Source organism: Nerophis lumbriciformis, linkage group LG08 (genome assembly GCF_033978685.3).
Source record: "Nerophis lumbriciformis linkage group LG08, RoL_Nlum_v2.1, whole genome shotgun sequence".
NCBI classification, from domain to species: Eukaryota; Metazoa; Chordata; class Actinopteri; order Syngnathiformes; family Syngnathidae; genus Nerophis; species Nerophis lumbriciformis.
In genome coordinates this window covers 4,613,227-4,636,082 of record NC_084555.2, presented here as the reverse complement: position 1 = coordinate 4,636,082, position 22,856 = coordinate 4,613,227, and the positions used below count along the sequence as shown (strand labels likewise).

Here is a 22,856-nt window from a genome sequence, read left to right as displayed (position 1 = left end):
CATGACTACAAGAAACAATAATATTTTTTTCCATTACAAACATCATACCAAAATTTTAACTTGTATGAGTACTTTGCTTGCTTTTCAATTGTGCAATTGAACACACAGGCTGTGCATATCTGTCTAATACCAGGTGAGAGATGCATGAATTATAATCTAGAATTTACTTTTGGCAAGTTTGAGACGAAGCAGAAGCAGCCGTCGGCTGAGTGTGGCCGCATTTGGTGTTTAGAATTATCAAAATAATCAGGAAACCAAAGTGTCAAAGAAACATATTGTATTGATTTCTATCATCCTAAGCGTCACACTATTCCATCTCAGGCTTCGGAGCACGAGTTCGCAAACCTTTAACCTGACCGCGGTGTGAGCCAAGACATCCAGGGGGGTTTAGCTCGCTCGTCTACGGGAACAAACTGCCGCCATTGCTTGCCGTGCTACCGAGGACCTTTGTCCCTGAATTGCTCACACACTCCGGCAGATTCAATGGGGGTCTGGCGGCAGATTTCTTTGACTTTATCGTTGGAAATGCATCTGCTTTGAGTGTCGCAGGATATCCACACATTCTTGCCATCTCTGTCGTAGCATAGCTTTCGTCGGTAAAGTGTGCGGAACAAACGTCCAATTTCTTGCCACTTTCGCATCTTTGGGCCACTGGTGCAACTTAAATCCGTCCCTGTTCGTGTTGTTACACCCTCCGACAACACACCGACGAGGCATGATGTCTCCAAGGTACGGAAAACAGTTGAAAAAACGGAAAATAACAGAGCTGATTTGACTCGGTGTTTGAGAAAATGGCGGATTGCTTCCCGATGCGACGTCACGTTGTGACGTCATCGCTCCGAGAGCGAATATTAGAAAGGCGTTTAATTCGCCAAAAATTACCCATTTAGAGTTCGGAAATCGGTTAAAAAAATATATGGTCTTTTTTCTGCAACATCAAGGTATATATTGACGCTTACATAGGTCTGGTGATAATGTTCCTCTTTAATAGCAACATATGTTTCCTAAATAAACAGTCAATAAAATTTAAACGCCAATGAAAAACAGCTTCAACTCTTTAGTCATAGTGCGCTCAAGAAACTATGACTTTAACTTCAGACTTCCTCTGTTTGTTTGATATAGTCATTACTGCTACAAGTAGTAGAAAAATGTAAAAGAGCGGCCCTGTCCTCTTAATATGTGCACATTGCACATTTCGTAGATCGCTGTCCGCCGGTATATCTCGGATTTAAAATAGAACGTCCACCTCGCAGACTTGCAGCCTCTGCTCCAGACAATCGCGTGGGTCTTGCTTACGTCATTACAACATCTTGTTTCGACAGTGTTGTTTCGATGATCAGTCTTTTTTCGGCGGCCAAATTTTTGATGCCTCACTAGTCAATATTGTGTAAATATCAGGCTACATATACATATATATATATATATATATATATATATATATATATATATATATATACACCTACTTACAGTATATATATACATATATATAGACATACATGATATTACTTTAATTTGTTTTCATGTACAAAAATCCTCATTTGAAGGTGTGGCAGCTTTTACTTTGCCGTGCCGCCACAATATTGTAGGGGAAACCCTGCTTTCAAATCAAATAATTAGATACATTAGCAACAATTGCTTTTAACACAACAGCAAGGGAGACACAGAAGCCAGATGTTAAATATCAAAGGCCACTGGAGATGGGCGATATGGCCTAAAATCTATACCACAATATAATGCAGCCTTTTGCGATATCGATGTATAGTATATCACAATATATTATTTGGTGTATAAATGGGGAAAAAAACATTTCAAAAAGAGGCATCATGCCTAAGGTGCCTAATTTGGCTGCTGACGTATGCAATGTCATTTGTAGTTATATTATTTTATCAAAACTATTATTAATGTACCTTCTAATCTACTGCTAATAACTGGTTATTTTCTGTTGTAACGCGGCTCTCCATATACTTCTGTTAAAATGTAATAATCACTTATTCTTCTGTTGTTTGGATACTTTACAGTAGTTTTGGGCCATACTACAAATTTGGGTAATACTAATAAGTAAGTTACAGGGGCAGCATACCAATGTTCATAATTTGAATTTTTAATCATTTAATTATTGATTTCAATTATTCAATTAAATACTCCAATTATTTCCTTATTCCCTGTATTTACGTAAAAATTACAATAAAGACCATAGTGTAAAATAATTCAAGAAACGCAAAACTACTATTCGCTCTTATTTCCTAAGTTTGTAAACAGCAAAGTATACAAACGATTTTGTAATATTAAAAAATAAGATCAACTGAATGACTGTAGTATCGCCCATTCTGGCACTAAATCCCCGACACCCTCCTGCCCCCTTTACATTCAAGAGCTCTAGTTTAGCAATTTGCTATGTGTTTTTGTATCCTCCCCTAGTGTGCAGGGGGGAATGTTGTTCTCTAGTACTCCAGTGATAAAGTTACTTGTAAGAAACAGTTTATTTGCCGCCATGGAGGCAAGGAGTTGTAATTTAGAAGCACCTTCGTACTGTGGAGGGACACTAGCGAGGACACTACATTGCGTTGAGGACACCTAATTTCACAAATTTGCTAGTTAACATGCATTATCACAAAATGGCGATAGTATTAAAGCTCAATCATCGGCCAAATGTATATTATTTATGTCGCGCAGCCCTACAGTATGTACCACCTGTCTTCTTTGAGTGACAGCTTTCATGGGCAATGTAAAAGACGGTTCAGTGTTCACACAGATGCTAGCTAAATTTGTTGCATGCAGTGGTTAAGTAGAGCAACCTGACTCTTGTTTACCCTTAAGTGGTAGGGGGACAGAGGGCTCCTTTTGTGGCACCTTTGCACTCCCAAGTCCAGTCATGTGTTACTAGTCACTTGTGAAGCTTGCATTTCATGTGCTGGCTTACTTGCAGGAAGAGGTAAATGTAAACAACCTCCTGTTGGCAAAGGGAGGAGCCCTGTAAGGGGGGTTTAAGTGAGTGAAGATAGTCCACAATGTCTAGACAGGGCAATGCTGATGTCTGAATGGCTCCTAAATGGACGATTGGGCGAGGATGCGAGTGTATTTAGTAGCAGATCTGGAAAGCAGTATTGTCAAACCTCATGTTACTTTGTTACAATTACAGTATTGATGGTTTATCACTATCAGAACTAACAGTTACAGTGGAACCTTATGAACGCCTCGATTTACAACCTCTGTGGTTTACAAACTTTTATATCACGCCAAATATGCCTCTGTGTGCGAACCATGTCTCGGTGTGAAAACGCTTCATTCATCATTCAATCGGGGGCTGCCATTGTGATGCCCCCTACGTCACACATCATGTTCACATCCTGTACACACGGGCGCAGCTATTTCGAAGAGCTTGCATGGCTCGCGGCACTTCTAACTTGTTTATTTCCGCAATTGCCGTCCCTTGCGTCGGTCAGAGCTGTGTCAGCCTTTCTTAGAGATCAGTTTGTGTAATCTGAAACGCTTTAAATGTGTCCAAACTCTTCGTCTATACCATGAATTGATTAACGTGGACCCCGACTTAAACAAGTTGAAAAACGTATTTGGGTGTTACCATTTAGTGGTCAATTGTACAGAATATGTACTGTACTGTGCAATCTACTAATAAAAGTTTCAATCAATCAATCAATGTAAAGCTTCGGGTTGCTCGGCAACTGCTTTGTGCTTGTGTTTCAGCTAGTAAGCTTCACTTTACTTTAAGAAACAAGTCCGCAATTGCAACCATTATAAAAATGAAGGATATTTTATATGGTTGCTGACTCTGCCAAAGGGGTTAAATATTTCTGCAAGGACGGAGAGAAAGTGCAAGACCAGGTCCAAAAGCTGTTGCTCATATGGGTAAGGAGCAGCTATATTATGTAGTGAATTGCACCGGTCGACAAGGGGCGGGGGTCCCCACATCTGCGGTCCCCTCCAAGGTTTCTCATTGTTATCCCATTGGGTTGAGTTTTTTCTTGCCCTGATGGATGTCGTTGTGGCTTGTGCAGCCCTTTGAGACACTCGTGATTTAGGGCTATATAAGTAAACATTGATTGATTTAATTTTTTTACTGAAATAGGGACTCGAGGCTAGAACCAATTATTCATATTTACATTGATTCTTATGGGGAACCAATTAGGTTCGTAAATCGAGGTCGCACTGTATATAAAAATCCTATTACAAACGCATACTTGACGTACTTTTACCGCAATTTCCCAAGATGACCGTGTTATTGTCTTGTGACTTCCTAATGCAGTATAGGAGGTAAAGCCTGCCAAATGTAAAATGGATCTTAGAAATTTTACACATTAAAACAGGAAAGTGTCAGGCTGCCATTAACGTGGGAGAAGTTATTCTAAAACTGTGTGTGTGTGAGTGTGTTTTCAGGTTTCCTACACTCATGAATGGGAGTCTCCCTGTTAAGAGTTTGGCTGGGGATAACAATAATGTAGCTATAAAAAAAGATGGAAGTGACGTTACAGTCGAATTACATTGTCGAATGACAAATTGGTGCCAACTGAACAAGAAACCCAACTCACTCCTGCATTTCGCACTGAAGCAATAATGCACATTGTCTGTCCAGCCCCAATCTTGCAACAACTGGGTATGAACAAGTCTGCCAAAAGCAATTTGTCCTAAATTTCTGAGGAGCTAAAATAGACGTGTTACAGAGGCAAGCAGACACATTCCCAACCGGGGCGGCCCCAGCTAAAACTACACACCCGTTTTGTCTCCCACATGCTTGCCAGTACCTTTCAAAATACAACCTCTTGTACAGTCGCACTCTATAAAATGTCTCTTTTCATGCCATCAAAAAATAACAAATAAAATGCTTAATTTCTGCCAAACTGAGTGCTACCTGGAGAGCCAATAAAAAATATTGCTGCCACATGATCCTTGCCTGTCTGAGTGTGGTCCAGTGACAAAGACATAGCAAGTGTGTTGTCACCTTGCAGTGACTTGAGGCCGAGGAAAAGTGGACACGGTCAGGTTAAAGGTTTGCGAACTCGTGCTCCGAAGCCTGAGATGGAATAGTGTGACGCTTAGGATGATAGAAATCAATACAATATGTTTCTTTGACACTTTGGTTTCCTGATTATTTTGATAATTCTAAACACCAAATGCGGCCACACTCAGCCGACGGCTGCTTCTGCTTCGTCTCAAACCTGCCAAAAGTAAATTCTAGATTATAATTCATGCATCTCTCACCTGGTATTAGACAAATATGCACAGCCTGTGTGTTCAATTGCACAATTGCATAGCAAGCAAAGTACTCATACAAGTTAAAATTTTGGTATGACGTTTGTAATGGAAAAAAATATTATTGTTTCTTGTAGTCATGTTAGCATTTAAGCTAGCTAGCAGTTAGTGCGCTAGTTGACAGCAAGTGATTAGCAGCGCCAGCTGTTAGCTAGCCTTTAGCTAGCTGTTAGCTAGCAATTAACAGCGCTAGCGTTCTTCTCTGTAAACGAGCAGTATCACGAGTCTGTGAGTTTATCGATTTGCGGTTTTTCAAACATTTTAATCTAAAATGGTAAAACGAGGCAGCATGGTGGAACAGGGGTTAGTGCACGTGCCTCACAATACGAAGGTCCTGAGTTCAATCCCGGGCTCGGGATCTTTCTGTGTGGAGTTTGTATGTTCTCCCCGTGACTGCATGGGTTCCTTCCTCCCGCCTCCAAAGACATGCACCTGGGGATAGGCTGATTGGCAACACTAAATTGGCCCTAGTGTGTGAATGTTGTCTGTCTATCTGTGTTGGCCCTGCGATGAGGTGGCGACTTGTCCAGGGTGTACCCCGCCTTCCGCTCGAATGTAGCTGAGATAGGCTCCAGCACCCCCCGCGACCCCGAAAGGGACAAGCGGTAGAAAATGGATGGATGGATGGTAATACTAACCATCAGGAGTTTTACCACAGTTTATCATTAATCGCGAGATTAATCGTTACATCCCTAGAAATTACTCACAATAAATTACAAATTCCAACCCAACAGAATCTTTGGCAACATAGATTAAAGGGGAACATTATCACCAGACCTATGTAAGCGTCAATATATACCAAAAAAGACCTTTTTTTTTTTTTAACCGATTTCCGAACTCTAAATGGGTGAATTTTGGCGAATTAAACGCCTTTCTAATATTCGCTCTCGGAGCGATGACGTCACAACGTGGCATCACATCGGGAAGCAATCCGCCATTTTCTCAAACACCGAGTCAAATCAGCTCTGTTATTTTCCGTTTTTTCAACCGTTTTCCGTACCTTGGAGACATCATGCCTCGTCGGTGTGTTGTCGGAGGGTGTAACAACACGAACAGGGACGGATTCAAGTTGCACCAGTGGCCCAAAGATGCGAAAGTGGCAAAAAATCGGACGTTTGTTCCGCACACTTTACAGACGAAAGCTATGCTACGACAGAGATGGCAAGAATGTGTGGATATCCTGCGACACTCAAAGCAGATGCATTTCCAACGATAAAGTCAAAGAAATCTGCCGCCAGACCCCCATTGAACCTGCCGGAGTGTGTGAGCAATTCAGGGACAAAGGACCTCGGTAGCACAGCAAGCAATGGCGGCAGTTTGTTCCCGCAGACGAGCGAGCTAAACCCCCTGGATGTCTTGGCTCACATCGTCCCTTATGCCACCGAAGATGATCAAGAGAAGAATATCGACCCTAGCTTCCCTGGCCTGCTGACGTCAACTCCAAAACTAAACAGATCAGCTTTCAGGAAAAGAGCGCGAATGTGGGTATGTCTACAGAATACATTAATTGATGAAAATTGGGCTGTCTGCACTCTCAAAGTGCATGTTGTTGCCAAATGTATTTCATATGCTGTAAACCTAGTTCATAGTTGTTAGTTTCCTTTAATGCCAAACAAACACAAACCAATCGTTGGTTAGAAGGCGATCGCCGAATTCGTCCTCGCTTTCTCCCGTGTCGCTGGCTGTCGTGTCGTTTTCGTCGGTTTCGCTTGCATACGGTTCAAACCGATATGGCTCAATAGCTTCAGTTTCTTCTTCAATTTCGTTTTCGCTACCTGCCTCCACACTACAACCATCCGTTTCAATACATGCGTAATCTGTTGAATCGCTTAAGCCGCTGAAATCCGAGTCTGAATCCGAGCTAATGTCGCTATAGCTTGCTGTTCTTTCCGCCATGTTTGTTTGTGTTGGCTTCACTATGTGACGTCACAGGAAAATGGACGGGTGTTTATAACGATGGTTAAAATCAGGCACTTTGAAGCTTTTTTTAGGGATATTGCGTGATGGGTAAAATTTTGAAAAAAACTTCGAAAAATATAACAAGCCACTGGGAACTGATTTTTAATGGTTTTAACCATTCTGAAATTGTGATAATGTTCCCCTTTAAGGATATTATGGACACTTGCGCTATAGAAATAAACTGGAAATAGGCCACACATCTGTACAGACGTAGTAATTGTTGTGTTATGAAGTGATGACGTTGGAATCCTTTGTGTTGCTTTGCAGGCCGCAAACATTCCACCTTGTTGGAAGGTCTTTACTCTACTGTGTGGCTTTCTAGTGTTTATGAACACTACTTGTACTGTGTTTTTAATATTAGCCAAACTGATAATTTGTGTTTAGTAAACATAAGAGCAAGACAAGATGGAGCCCTGGTTCCAAGGACATGACTCTTGAGAAAACTACTATTTGGAAGATCTGAGTCAGTATGTTGAGTAAACATAACTGATTGCCAAGAATAAAAAAGGAGGATGTTCAAAAGGGGTGATTCCAGCACGATTCCACTTACTGAACGTCTTGCAGATGTCGGAGACGGCCTTGAAGACACGGTCGGAGAAGTTAACCTTGACTTTCATGTGCTTCATGTTGGGCAGCTGAAGGCGCAGGAGCTTGTGCTGTGGCGTGAAGAGGAGGCGGGCGTCAGCCTGGATGCCGTACTTGTCCAGTGTCCAGTGGGTTTTCAGCAGCCATGTCTTCTTCTTTTCCCACCAGAGAGCGTGGTCCGACCAGTCCTTCTTTACATCTGGTGACGAGAACACGATATTAGTATGTGAAACCAGCAACAACAGAACGCTAACAGCAGGGAGAAATTCCTTTCAAGGCATTCACTTCTACTGACATCAGGGTGCAATAAGTCAAACAAATGTGTCACCCGCAGGAGAAGATCACTTGTGGGGGTCTTCAATAGCATATTTGTAAAGTCAAAGTGCCAGGAAGAGAACAGGGAGAATGTGGCAGCTTGTGCGACACAGAGGGGATATCGGGTTCATACCTACCTCTTTGTTGCAAAGTCGCACTCTGATCCCTAGAAAGCGGAGACAAGGCACCCAAAAGCCCACATTGCTTCCAGGCTGCAACGACGATGTAGCCCTGCTCTCATTGTGTGAAGAGGCAACTCAAAGCAGCTGTTTGGCGGATCACCTTGCTTTAGTTTTGATACCAGCGGCAGTATGAGGTGCTGGTGCTCAGTTTTAGATGTCAACCAAGGCCTAGAGTTGTAATAGACATTACCCTCTAGTAGTGATGTCATTACTTAAACATTAATCTTTTTTTTTTACTTTAATGGCAGAGCAGTGTCTCATTTCCTCCACCCACGTCCTCTTTTAGACACTGTCCAGCCGATCCACCGTCTCTTGCTGCAGGTTTTTTTCTGCTGGCTCACTCAGTCACTGCTCAGACTCAGACGTCCGTTTATTAAATCATTCTTTAATCAGTTCGTGCGAGATACTGTACTGAGGTAGCAAGTGTCTTCAAGGGTCTCAATGGTGAAATGTGTTGTAACTGCAGGATAATATGCCTGAAAGAAGCAAAAGGAACCTAGAGCAGAACAAAATTGCAATGACGTCACGGTTTCCCAGCCACAAAATCTATGGTTAGTCATTTCTGATCCGAATCAGTTCACAGGTTTGTAAACTCTGTCTAATTCTACTCTGGTCAGGTGTATATACAGGTGATAGCAAACATAAGTTAACCAAAATGCATAAGAAAAAAACACATGAGACCACACCCTTCACTTATTTGTTGCAAGAATGTAAACAGGAAGATTTGCTGTACTTACTAGTTAGAAAAATAGCACTAACAAATGGACTTTGCTTGAGTGTTTATAATTGTTTTAATGTTAGCAACTGACAGCTAATAATTAGTTAGTTGTCAAATTGAGCAAATCATTTCTTCAAAAAAACAGATGTGGTGCTATCCAACAACATATTAACCATATATAATACACGTTAAACCAAAGATATGCAGTGGAACCTTGATTTACGAACCCTTCATTGCACATACTTTTCGGTTAAAAAACCACAGACCGAATAGAAATATGCTTTGATGTACGAACCTTGTGTCGGTGTACGAACATTTGCTCCACCTGTTTTGTGCCCGGCAGTATATCCATTGTGGGTGGGCCTATCCAGCTCCAGTCCTCACTGCTAATTCAGTCAGCACAGTGCTGCTGATGGCTACTGTGTGTAATTTGTAAGTGTATCTCTAGCCTTTTTACAACATTTTTCGAGTTTTTCTAGCTCAGCATGGGTCCAAAAAAAGCAGTAAGCAAGCAATGTGTGGTTTAAAGCATTCAGAAAAGTATCTACAGCGTTGTCAACACTTCCTTCCGTCCCTTCCGCAGCACGCAGAGAAGACTAACCAACAAAATAATGTGGATGTTATTTTTCTAATCTTAATCATTGTAGCAACCTGGCTTTTACTCAAATGTAGCGATGTCCGATAATGGCTTTTTTTTACCGATATTCCGATATTGTCCAACTCTTAATTACCGATATCAACCGATACCGATATATACAGTCGTGGAATTAACACATTATTATGCCTAATTTGGACAACCAGGTATGGTGAAGATAAGGTCCTTTTAAAAAAAAATAAAAAAATAAGATAAATAAATTAAAAATATTTTCTTGAATAAAAAAAAAAGTAAAACAATATAAAAACAGTTACATAGAAACTAGTAATTAATGAAAATGAGTAAAATTAACTGTTAAAGGTTAGTACTATTAGCAGCACGCACAATCATGTGTGCTTATGGACTGTATCCCTTGCAGACTGTATTGATCTATATTGATATATAATGTAGGAACCAGAATATTAATAACAGAAAGAAACAACCCTTTTGTGTGAATGAGGGGAGGGAGGTTTTTTGGGTTGGTGCACTAATTGTAAGTGTATCTTGTGTTGTTTATGTTGATTTAACAAAAACAAAAAAAACATACCGATAATTAAAAAAAAACAATACCAATAATTTCCGATATTACATTTTTTTAAGCATTTATCGGCAGGCCGATATTATCGGACATCTCTACTTAAATATGGACTTTTGTCGAGCCTGGAACCCATTATTCAGGTTTACATTGTTTTTTGTTGCTGAATTTGCTTCAATATACAAACTTTCCTATTTACGACCCCTGTTCAAGAATCAATAAAGTCTGTGAATACTTGGTAAGTCAGCCATCTAATCTGAACACTGCATTTATGCCTGCGTCAGTAATAAAGGCACCTCTTGATCCAATTACAATCACGATTCAACGGCTACAATTAAAATATTTCTACATGTATAATTATTATATAGTATATCATTATTACATTGTATGTTGTATATTATAATATCCTCCCCCCCCCAACATCTACTTGCTAATTTTCTCTTCATAGTAGGTTACTTTTTGTTGTAGAATTTATTCTTAACTTGTTTCACTACTTCACATCCAAGCTAGCTTAGCACCGCAGCTCGCATAGCTTGTCCGCTCCTCCTACCTCCTTCGTGTGTGTCAGCGCTAACCCAGCTAACACATAACGTTAAGAGAATGTTACCTAATGGTGCTCCCATGGTTAGTTAGAACCAAGAGAAAAACTAGCGTTTACAGAACATCGGCATTACTGCCATATTTTACAACCGTCTGTATTAATTTATTTAACATGTAAATAATTGATGTTTGGACATTTGCACATCGATTCATGAATTGACCTTGCCTTAATTGTGATGCATCAGAGAATCGGTCATTTATCCCAGCTCTATTCAGTATAGGGGTGTAACGGTACACAAAAATTTCGGTTCGGTACGTACCTCGGTTTAGAGGTCACGGTTCGGTTCATTTTCAGTACAGTAAGAAAACAACAAAATATAAATTTTTTGGTTATTTATTTACCAAATTTGTAAAAAATGGCTTCATCCTTTTAACATTGGGAACACTATAATAATTATGCCCACGTTAATCAACATTAAACTGCCTCAAGTTGTTGCTCAGATTAAATAAAATGACAAAACGTTTCTTCTACATATAAAAAGTGCAACATTAAACAGTTTCAAGTCAACTCATCATGCTTAATTTATTACAGCATTTGGGAAGCCTGTAGTTGATTTATTATGTAAATGTTATATTTTTATCAACATGTGATAGCAGGGACCCTGCCATTCAAAACTAGGCTGCTGCATTACTAATGATTAATGTAACTATAGCTGAAAAAATCGTACAATAGCAATAGGAGAGACTATTCATCCCTGAACACCATGGAGTTCATGTAGGCTTTATGATACAGTTATATTATTATATCAACTATCAGAGACAGAAACTCTTCATTTAACATAATGTCCTTTTTTGCTTCTTCAACACAGCTCAATCAACACAGAAAAAGGTAAAGTGAAATAACAGACAGACAGGGCTTTGCTGTCCGTAACACACACACACACACACACACATACACACACGCACGCACACCGCAAAATGAGCTAACATTACGCTAAAAGCGAATTCGCCTTCACCCCAAGCCAGGACTGCGAGCGAGCTGAGCTGTCTTTTATATTTCTAGAAGGTCAACGGGCTCATTGTGATGTTACTAGTAGTTGACTGGGAGGTGTTTATTATAATTTGGGGAGAGTCCTATGCCTGATGCTTACCTGCTAAACGCTAAGCACTGACTACATGCGCTCTGAATACGCACTGCTGATTGGCTGTTACCGCTCTGTTTGTAACCAATCAGATGGTTGTGTGGGTGGGACAATGTTGGGTGCTGTGTAGAGTACTGACAGAAACAGAGGCAGAAGGAAGCGGAGGCGGCTACTTAATATGTTCGTGTGGAAACTCGTTCGGTACACCTCCGAACCGAACCGAAACCCCCGTACCGAAACGGTTCAATACAAATACACGTACCATTACACCCCTAATTCAGTAGGGCCATTTTGGCTCATTCAGGAACAGATCAACACAAGATGTTTTGATCTGCACCAGCTTCTTGTGTACAGACCGTACCAAATGAACTGGACTAAGGGGAAGGGGGTTTCAATAAATCGGTCTAAAAAGAGTTTTGTGTGAAACCACCTTGAAATCCAGAAAGCACGCAAAGGTCTCTATTAAATACAAAGTTGCTTGGAGCTAGTAGCACAATGAGAAGCAGACAAGAGTAGCTAATTATCATTCAAGGCTGAACACATGAGATAAATGTGGCAATCCTGAATCTACATGACTGAAAACCTCACAGCACAGGGCATGTCGTTGTCCATCATCGACAGCAACGACTGAGTCACTGCTCATTCCGAAAGGAAAATATGACCTCCTCTTGAAAGTGATTCGATGGCCATCTCCTTGATGCCATGGTAACCTAAATCCTTACAAAAGGGGACATCCGTATGAACTGTTGACACCCTCCTGCAGATCCCATCAGAAGTTTGAATGAATGGGATTAGCTGGGTGAACCAACAGACTGTTCTGTAAAGAATCAGGAAACAAGACCGCTGTGATGCCAGGCCGAAGAAGAGATTACACTAGTGATTAGGACCGGCAAGAAAGTTCAACAAGAGAGTGGCCACCGACCCCTCAATGCAGATGTCATTACGGGGGGCCCCTTGCGCCTGTGTCAACTGCAATGATGGGGATCTTAGAGAGGGGGCTTGTTTGTGAAGCTGTTGGTTCCACACCGTTTACGGTGCAAATACTTGGGAGCGGAGTGAAAACATTCCAAAGTTTTCTTTAAAGGGGGACCTTGTGTGCATTACTGTAGCGGCATGGGGTCTAGTTGTCATTGCCACGACCTGCTTCCTCAGCTGTGCACATCTCCATCTTGCAAGAGCTTCCGTAGCACAACTAACTATTATAATACAAAATAATGAGATAGAGGTTTACAGGGAAATTTATTTTCATACATTTTTTCTGAGCAACTGTAATTTCTGGCGTCTGAGCACGCACTCGCTCTTTACCACAAACCAAATTCTATAGAAATGCCCTCACAGTAAGTCTACCTAAACCACAACGCTGACTGTGGAAAGGCATGACTGCACAGCTCAGTTACCCTTAACATGCTCACTTCTGGCTGGCTCCAGCCTGTACCGACCGGCCCACCTTCCCCCAACCCAGAAGCTAAATGGACAAAACCTTACTATCAAGCCTTGCTGGATGGGCTCTTTCGACAACGAGGACGTAACTTAATCCATACAAAGAGGGAGGGAGAGCAGGCATATCCCGGCTAAAAATACAGCCTGCCAAGCCTGACGTAATGCGGCAGTCTAAGTAATTGGGTGCATTAAATGTGGGCCCACAATCCCTGCGTGGTGTGTGTGTGTGTGTGTGTGTGTGTGTGTGTGTGTGTGTGTGTGTGTGTGTGTGTGTGTGTGTGTGTGAACACAGAGGGCCTAAAAGACAAGAGAAGGTGAAGCAAAATGGCAAGGCGCTGCTTTATGACCTCTGCAGGATGTGAAAGATGATACAAAGAATGAATGCGTAAGCGCTCGCTAAAGAGCTCTGTGTTCTTATTCATCCATTAACTACATTAGGTGTGTTTGTGTGCGTGCGCGCGCTTTAACAAGCTAAATTAATCCATAAACTCTGGTAAAACGATTAATTTTTATTCAACAACATGTCCACCGCTGCTCTCAACCATGATCCCTCTGCTTAGTACAGCTGCCACAGTCAGCAACACTGATTATTAAAAAGATATGGATTGATTTTGGTGTCCCGTTCTCAGCGCCTTTGCTTCCTCTTTGCGTTCTATCCAAGTCAGCGTGTCTCTGTGGTGTTTACCTTGGACGACATTGGTGTTTATGGAAGCCAGGGGGAGGGGACAAGAGGACAGACTGCTGTAAGGGGAACAGGCAATGAAGAAGACATCGAGAAGGACGCAGAGAGCAGGAGAAATGATAATGATAGGGCAGAAGAGGCTCAATAGGATGAGTCATTATGATTGTTATTATTTAATGTAATTTATGCATATTGTCCATCCATCCATCCATTTTCTATACCGTTTATCCTCACTAGGTAAGCTGAAGCCTATCCCAGCTGACTTCGAGTAAGACGTTGGGGATATAGAGGCCTATGAAATCTGTTTTTGTTTTCCAAATTCAGTTTTTTACATTTTATAGTTTCATCACTATTGAGTGTGCTTTTTGTGTAATAATTACAATTTCAATTCATTAAATGCAAAAATCCTTACATTTACTGATGCAATACACAATCGGACAGTTAAGACCAGTATTTTAACTCAAAGCATAATAATAGTGTAACATAAATGTACAAATTGGAGATCAACTGATTATTAGCGCCGATATTTGAAGAATATATAAGAATCTGGGTATTATCTTCGACCCAACTCTCTCGTTTGAGTCACACATTAAGAGTGTTACTATAACGGCCTTCTTTCATCTCCGTAACATCGCTAAAATTCATTCTATTTTATCCACTAGCGACGCTGAGATCATTATTCATGCGTTCGTTACGTCTCGTCTCGACTACTGTAACGTATTATTTTCGGGTCTCTGTATGTCTAGCATTAAAAGATTACAATTGGTACAAAATGCGGCTGCTAGACTTTTGACAAGAACAAGAAAGTTTGATCATATTACGCCTATACTGGCTCACCTGCACTGGCTTCCTGTGCACTTAAGATGTGACTTTAAGGTTTTACTACTTACGTATAAAATACTACACGGTCTAGCTCCGTCCTATCTTGTCGATTGTATTGTACCATATGTCCCGGCACGAAATCTGCGTTCAAAGAACTCCGGCTTATTAGTGATTCCCAGAGCCCAAAAAAAGTCTGCGGGCTATAGAGCGTTTTCTATTCGGGCTCCAGTACTATGGAATGCCCTCCCGGTAACAATTAGAAATGCTACCTCAGTAGAAGGATTTAAGTCCCATCTTAAAACTCATTTGTATACTCTAGCCTTTAAATAGACCCCCCTTTTAGACCAGTTGATCTGCCGTTTCTTTTCTTTTCTCCTCTGCTCCCCTCTTCCTTGTGGAGAGGGGGGGGGGGGGGGGGGGGGCACAGGTCCGGTGGCCATGGATGAAGTGCTGGCTGTCCAGAGTCGGGACCCGGGGTGGACCGCTCGCCTGTGCATCGGCTGGGAACATCTCTGCGCTGCTGACCCGTCTCCGCTCGGGATGGTGTCCGGCTGGCCCCACTATGGACTGGACTCTTACTATTATGTTGGATCCACTATGGACTGGACTCTCACAATATTATGTCAGACCCACTCGACATCTATTGCATTCGGTCTCCCCTAGAGGGGTGGGGGTTACCCACATATGCGATCCTCTCCAAGGTTTCTCATAGTCATTCACATCGACGTCCCACTGGGGTGAGTTTTCCCTTGCCCTTATGTGGGCTTTGTACCGAGGATGTCGTTGTGGCTTGTGCAGCCCTTTGAGACACTTGTGATTTAGGGCTATATAAATAAACATTGATTGATTGATTGATTGATATTTGGCATTTCGACGTATATCGGTATCAGCCAACAACAACATAACTTTAATAGCAGATACAATATATATCCATATGATACGGGTAATTAATACTAATAATAATAATAATTAGTGAAGTAGATACGAATAACCACTGCTCAAGCACCAGCCTCCTTGCCCTGCATTTTTGTAAAAATTCATTTAAGAATAAAAATTACTCTTATTGTCGATTACTCTCCCCAAAAATATTTCAATATCTGACAGGGCACTTATTTGACTTATTCTTAGAATTATTTTCCGGTCTGCTCACCTGCTTTCACTGCGGCCACACCCCCATTTTTCTCTATCGTGCAGTGCTGTCGCCTACAGTACATCTCTGCTTTCCGGTCAAAACCCCAAATTTTTGCCAAGAAATACAGCGTTTGTCATTCCTTCCTGGCATCTTCCCAGTCCTGTATTGTTTGTTTTCACTACTGCAGCAATAGAGTCACTTGACAAGCCTCTGTCCGCAACACCCGGGGCGTGGGTTCATAAAAGGAGCACCGCAAGTTTCATGTTCAGTGATTAAGTCAAATAACGCGACAGGATGGATGGACATGAAGACAACAGAAACTATATCTCTGCCAAAAATACAAACAAAGCAGCAATTTACGCATTCTCATACGTTCTGAAACATCCAGGAAGAAATTATGTCAGCCAGCTAGAAAAAAGTCTCAACTATAATCTACGTGAAGGATCCCAGAATTGCTTATATTTAAATGTTTGCCAAATTTCAGGGTTCCTCACGAGGGAACCTTACAATGTATTAAATCCATAAATTGCTATAAAATTAAGTAGATGGCAAGTTATTGTGATTTAGAGAAATCAAATTGCTTTCCAGATTTCCCATATTTTTAAATGCAAATATTGATGCTCCTCTGAGCCCCTGCATTAGACACACAATAACAGGTGTCCCCTGATGTTTTTTGGTGCTAAATTAACCACAAGATTAGCGCCACATAAACACAAAAACACAATGACGCTACTGGTCTGATATTTCCTAAAAGAAAATAATGTTAAACACAACTTAAAGCTGTTTCCTGACGCATAGTATTTATGTTTCAAAAAGTTTAAATGCAAATGAGCATCGACTCTAAATGTCTGTTAGTGCCTCTTTGACTACAAATAATCACTATTGGCCCTAAATAAAACATATCGGTCAATCTCTACTACCACTGTGTGCTTTAAGTGCAAAGTGCTTATGTAAAGTACTTTTTTGACACCTTTATTTTGGTGTACTATATTTTGTGGTACTTTTAGTACTAGTAGGGATTCGAATTTATAAGCTTTTTACCATTTTGATTCTGCTTAACGGTTTGGTTCTTTATCGATTCTCATTTGGACAAAAAGATAAACAAGTTGATTAGTTATCTGCAGTATTAACAGCAGACGACGTGCTGACTTTGACGCCGCTGCTGGTGGTGATTCACTTCAGTCTCGGAGGAGATGGAAAACCCGTCATTCATTCAAAGTTATCACATGCTGTGTATGCTAATGTTTCTGCTAATATTTTCTCAATTTGACGCAATATACACTCTGCAAGTATTGCAAATTCCCCTGTTGTCTTGCTTTCTCGTGAAAAATTCTAACGTCTATGGTGCTGATCGGCGCCACGCGTGACGTCATGCATGCCTACAGGTATCGATAAGGGAATCGTGAACAAAACTGTCAAATCATTCCCAGGAATCGAACTCTGTGAGTCGGTTCTCAACAAGAACCAGTTGTCGATCCCATCCACGAGTACGAGTCAGACTGGATGTTGCAAACAGCCCTGTTATTGTTCAGGCTGGAATTGTGCTGCTGTTCATAAGGGCCTTTGACAGCTGCTGTTTTAGAGCAGAGACAAGGCTGTGTTGAAATAAAAAAGTAAATGTCAGCAGTCATTTCGTCAGATACTCCGTTACATTAAGCATTTTTAGTATTAGTATTAAAATATTAACTAGCACTAGAAGCTGTCAAGTTATTGGTAACATACCAATGACGATGTTTAGGATGCTACAATTCCTGGAATTGGTGATCTCGTCTACAACAACACAAGCAGGAGAAAAGTGTTGCGGGTATGCGAGTTGCCCTGGCTAGCATTAGCTTCGTAGTTTGTTTGCAGGGTTAGCCGGTGTTTCAACATTATTTTTTTTGGGAGTTGGCAGGTGAGTGTTTTGGGGACAAATGAGCGGTGCCCAGAAATATGATTTCCCAAGACAAACGTTCTTTCTCCTCACAAAGACGGACAGCATTTCCATCACATTTTATGTGCAATTCAGTGATACTCTGGATTTAACAGTAGATTCTGTTTTAATTGGGAAATTCCGTGATTCCGTCCGTGATTCTGTTAATGTGTAAATCACAGCCCCAAGGTACACTATAGACCGGTCGCCTGCCAATTGCAGGGCACATATAGACAAACAAACCTATTACTAACAGTAGAATCATTTTCGGTATATTGTGAGCCACATTGCTTGAGAAAAATAAAGAAAAACCTTTTCCAAACCGAGTGAGAAAACAGAGTTTGGGGTAAGCAAAAACAAAAATAGTCTCCAAAAAAATCAGTTTTTCCCAGGAGTAGGGGACACCTCAACCCCTTTTTGAATTGTCCAAGAGGGGCACATAACTAGGTATGGGTACCGAGTCCGGTCCTTTTTTTGGCACCGACCGAATACCGCAGGTTCTACCGGGCACCGATTCATGTAAAATCCAATGGTGCCATTTTTCGGTACCTGTATTGTACGCAACGTCACGCCCGGTTGTAGACTCAGCTGTCGACTCAGCTGGGTCTTTGCACTTTGGCTCTTGGCGATCACTCCAGCAAAATGAAAGCGGACTGAGCCAAACTACCTAGGTAATGTTGCATTTGTAATGCCAACAAAGCAATTGACTCAAAAAACGCTCCATCATAAGTTAAGTAAGGCTCCACTTTTCCACAAATACGCTAGCTGGATGCTAATATACATTGGCTCTGCTATTGACATGCTACTGATTAGCATTAGCGATTTAACTTTTTAATTTCAACACTTTCAAATGTTTTAATAAAAACAACAACTGAGATGCACGTTACAATCAAACAGCTGGTGTGTAAGTCTGTCAGTCAGTTTGTTGAACCTGCATACAATACAATTACAATGTAATCCATCACATATTTTCAATGGTTTCATTACAGCATGTTTGAAAAGGGGCAGCACGGTGTCAGAGGGGTTAGTGCAGCTGCCTCACAATACGAAGGTCCTAGGTTCGATCCCCGGGCTCGGGGTCTTTCTGTGTGGAGTTTGCATGTTCTCCCCGTAACTGCGTGGGTTCCCTCCGGGTACTCCGGCTTCCTCCCACCTCCAAAAACATGCACCTTGGGATAGGTTGATTGGCAACACTAAATAGGCCCTAGTGTGTGAATGTGAGTGTGAATGTTGTCTGTCTATCTGTGTTGGCCCTGCGATGAGGTGGTGACTTGTCCAGAGTGTACACCGCCTTCTGCCCGATTGCAGCTGAGATAGACTCCAGCACCCCCCGCACCCCCAACACCCCAACCCCGAAAGGGACAAGCGGCATCTATTTGTGGTGGTGTGGTCGGCGGGCGGGGGGGGGGGGGGGGGGGGGGGGGGGGGGCGATGACCAAGAAGAACGCAGAGTTGGAATATAATTACAACATTTTATGTACATAGTTATATACAGATTTGAACAATTAGTGATTCACTAAAATATATTTATTAATTGTGGTTCTTACAAAAAATATATCTTATAAAATATAAAAGCTAAAATGTCTCTTAAAGCTCTGCCCCTTTAATTAGTGAATACTAAATAATTTAACTTTAGCCTACTACTACAACCATATTATTTACCAGCAACATGAAGTGAAACAGAGGCAGAGGTGTCCTGCCACAGTCAGTCAACCTCCTCCTCCTCCTCCTGCTGAACAGGTCGCACCTGTGGTCCGGACTGTAGGCCTACCTCCTCTCCAAGTCCAGCCCTTTTCGGCCGTTGAAAATATTTTTCTATACTCATCTGTGTGAAGGAGTGAACATCCAACATTAGAATTTATTACTAACGAGCAGAAGCGCTCTATGTACAGTGCCGTCTAACCAGCAGCTCAACACATGCAGGGTTCAACGTTAAGGTTTTTTTCTACTTGCCCGACTTCTCAAATCTACTTGCCCCAATATTTTTACTTGTCCTGCCTAGGTTTTTTTCTGGCTGTGTAGTGCTCATGGCTTATATCTTACTAGAATCCTTCCCGTTGACTATTTACAACACTACACAGTATTTATTATTATTATTATTATCTATAATTACATTTAAATGGCATTGCATACATGTAAAATTAAATGCTATTTCACATTATTTGACCAGTAGCAGTTACACCCATCTGAACAGGTCATCCACCTGTTTAAAGCCCAATCACAGTTGAAATCTTGAAATGAAGGGCCTTTAATAAAACATTAACCTGGACAATATTTTAACAGCTGGTTGGCTCAGATTTGATTCTTTTCATTGCATTCACATGCTGCAGTGGACAGTGGACAATTTAGCTTCAGTCCATGTGTGTTTATTGACAACAGGGTTATAACCTGGACACGTTAGCTCGTCGGTATGAAAACAGGTGACCGAGTCAAACAGCGGCGGTGTTAATGAAGTAGCGTCAGGCGAAACCGTCAGTGAAACGCTCGGTGAAATCGCGGATTAACATTAAATATAGGACGAGCCGCGAGCGATGCAGCTATAACCTATCTACCTATAACACCTGTAAAAATGAAGCAATGCTACCACGCTAGCAAGCGTTAGCTAGCCGGCTATGAGCCACCAAGCTGCTAACTATCGCCAAAAGGCACCATTTAAGTTTTTTTCCCCATGGCATCCTGGATCAAGGCTTTCAGCAGCTTTTGGACGTTTGAGGTAGAAACATAGGAAGCGCCATCATTATGAAAAGTAGTCGGCGAGTATTTTGGTCCCGTCCGTCCGTCCCTCTTCTTCTTCTGGCCCACCAGGTGAATTAAGTGCTATTGGCGGAGTTACAATGCATACCGCCACCTACTGCACCGGAGGTGTAACTACAAGCAACATTCACAGACAGTCCCATTGCTTTTATGAGCGGTCGAGCGAGTCAAAAGCCGAAAAATCCATTTGTGGCGGACATAATTCTTTCGTGGCGGGCCGCCACAAATAAATGAATGTGTGGGAAACACTGGAATAATCACTGAATGGAGAACTGGGGGTGGGATTAAATAAATTATCTTCTTCCCACTCCCTTTCAGGCAAAACTGGACAACCATGCATTACATACTATACATTACCTTTTGCACTATATTAATTTAAATTATTATGTGTTGTCAATTTTGTACTTTTTTTTTTTATGTCATTGCCTGAAATAAATAAATAAATGAAAAAAAAGAGAAAAAAAAGATGTGAATGGTACCCATCCCTAAGCGTTATTCAATGTTGGTCATAATACAAACTATTTAATTGAGAGAGAAAAAAGTGACAGTCAGCTGAGTCCTAAAGCAAAACACAAGCCTCGTGACATTGATAGATAAGACATGACAAAGTTGCCAGTCACATTATGTTTGCAGACACGCACGCACACACACACACACACACACACTGTAATCTTTTACAGTCTGTAATGTTTTTGCAAAGGTTCAGTGCCTATGGAGGGTGGAGAAGCATGACAGCAAAGTTCAAACTTTCAGCCTTTTTAGCTGATAAAACCTTGACAAGAGGAGTGTGGTTTCTATGGCGACTACAGGTTGACGCCACAGGGGTAGTCATGCGAGACTGAAAGCTTGTTTTTATGTACAACAAGGACGCACACATCTGCGGGTTTGTTCGCCTAATTCAGGCATACAGTTTCTAACAAGAAACCAGTACAGCAGGGCAGTGTCGGGCTCCATTTAAAACTTAATGTCAACAGTCTTTAGGTCTCCATTGCAAGATAGCATCAACACCAGATAGTCAACAAGGATACTACAGCTCAGGCGAAGACAGTATCTATGTAGCACATACACAAAAACACAACAGGATTAGCGGGGCTGATGGAAGTGATACAAAAGCTGAGCTTATTATGTGTCTGAAAGCAGTGAAACTGGTTGTGACTCATTTTTACCAAAATGAAATGTGGCAGACATGTCCCCAAGGTACAGCTGAACCAAAACCATTAAAACCAGAGGGATTTTCATTGGCAGGCTGCACTTTTAGCCATGAATTAATGACGTTTCCCAACAAATGTTGCTTCCATTAAGGCATTTTTTGTCAGCAGAAAATACATAGGCATGTTAATTAGGCTTGTGATGTGTGACAGTAACTGATGACCTAATATCAGAGAGGGTCATGGCTGGACTAGAAGGTGTCGGGGGACATTACGGTGAATAGGTATTGATTGTATTGACATCAGTGGTTCCCTATGGACGTAACCCAGTCTAAAGTGGCCACACACACAGTCTCTGCTAAATGGGGATACGTTTAATACAAGCCCTATGTCTAAAACATTTGATACAAAGCTCTCAGTGCGAGACAGTAAGTGCATCCAAATGAAAACTTTAGAGCGAGTGCAGCGTTGATGCATTCGCAGAAGGGTGGCTATTACAGTAAACATTCGAGACAGATAGTTTGTGTCATCATCCAAACAGGGCAAAACAGTAGTAGTGCTTCCATCCACCCCAACACAGCTCTATACAATTAAGGACCCAGTGGAATTAATAACATTACCAAGGAACCCAGTGAGGTTGGGGAGGACTCAGATCAATAGAGCAGATATGCAATATTCATCAATGCTATCCATCAGTACATCCTGCCAGATGGTCCCCTGGGGGGATGTGACTGGGATGATGGCTTCAGAAGATGGATGAATGAATAAAGGCTAGTTACCACAATTAAGAGCCTTCATTCTTCTGATCGTAAATGTTACCGATATTTTTTGGGGGGGGGGGGAGTTGCAAAAATTAATATGAAAGTGTTTCCCTATTGCAGAATAACAAGGGGAACTGCACTCTTTTTGGAATGCTGTCGGTCATTCACAATCCTTATGTAAGACAAGAACACATGTTTTTATTTATTTATTCTAGCTCATGAATAAAAACTAGTAAAAATCAGCAAACAATGGAGCTTATGTGACTTGCTCTAGTCCACCTATATACGCTTCAAAAAACATCCAAAAACCTTCATCAACGTTTAATTTAC

General features: G+C 41.4%; 1 protein-coding gene across 4 annotated transcripts in view; it reads right to left on the bottom strand.

The window, feature by feature from the left end:
• fermt2 (FERM domain containing kindlin 2) overlaps positions 1–22,856 on the bottom strand; it is a 93,712-nt gene that overhangs the window by 49,241 nt on the left and 21,615 nt on the right. For all 4 annotated transcript variants that reach the window (XM_061968165.2, XM_061968166.2, XM_061968167.2 and 1 more), the window contains exon 3: positions 7,775–8,008. In XM_061968165.2, coding sequence (XP_061824149.1) covers positions 7,775–8,008 — 234 coding nt within the window. The remainder of the gene's footprint in view (positions 1–7,774; positions 8,009–22,856) is intronic.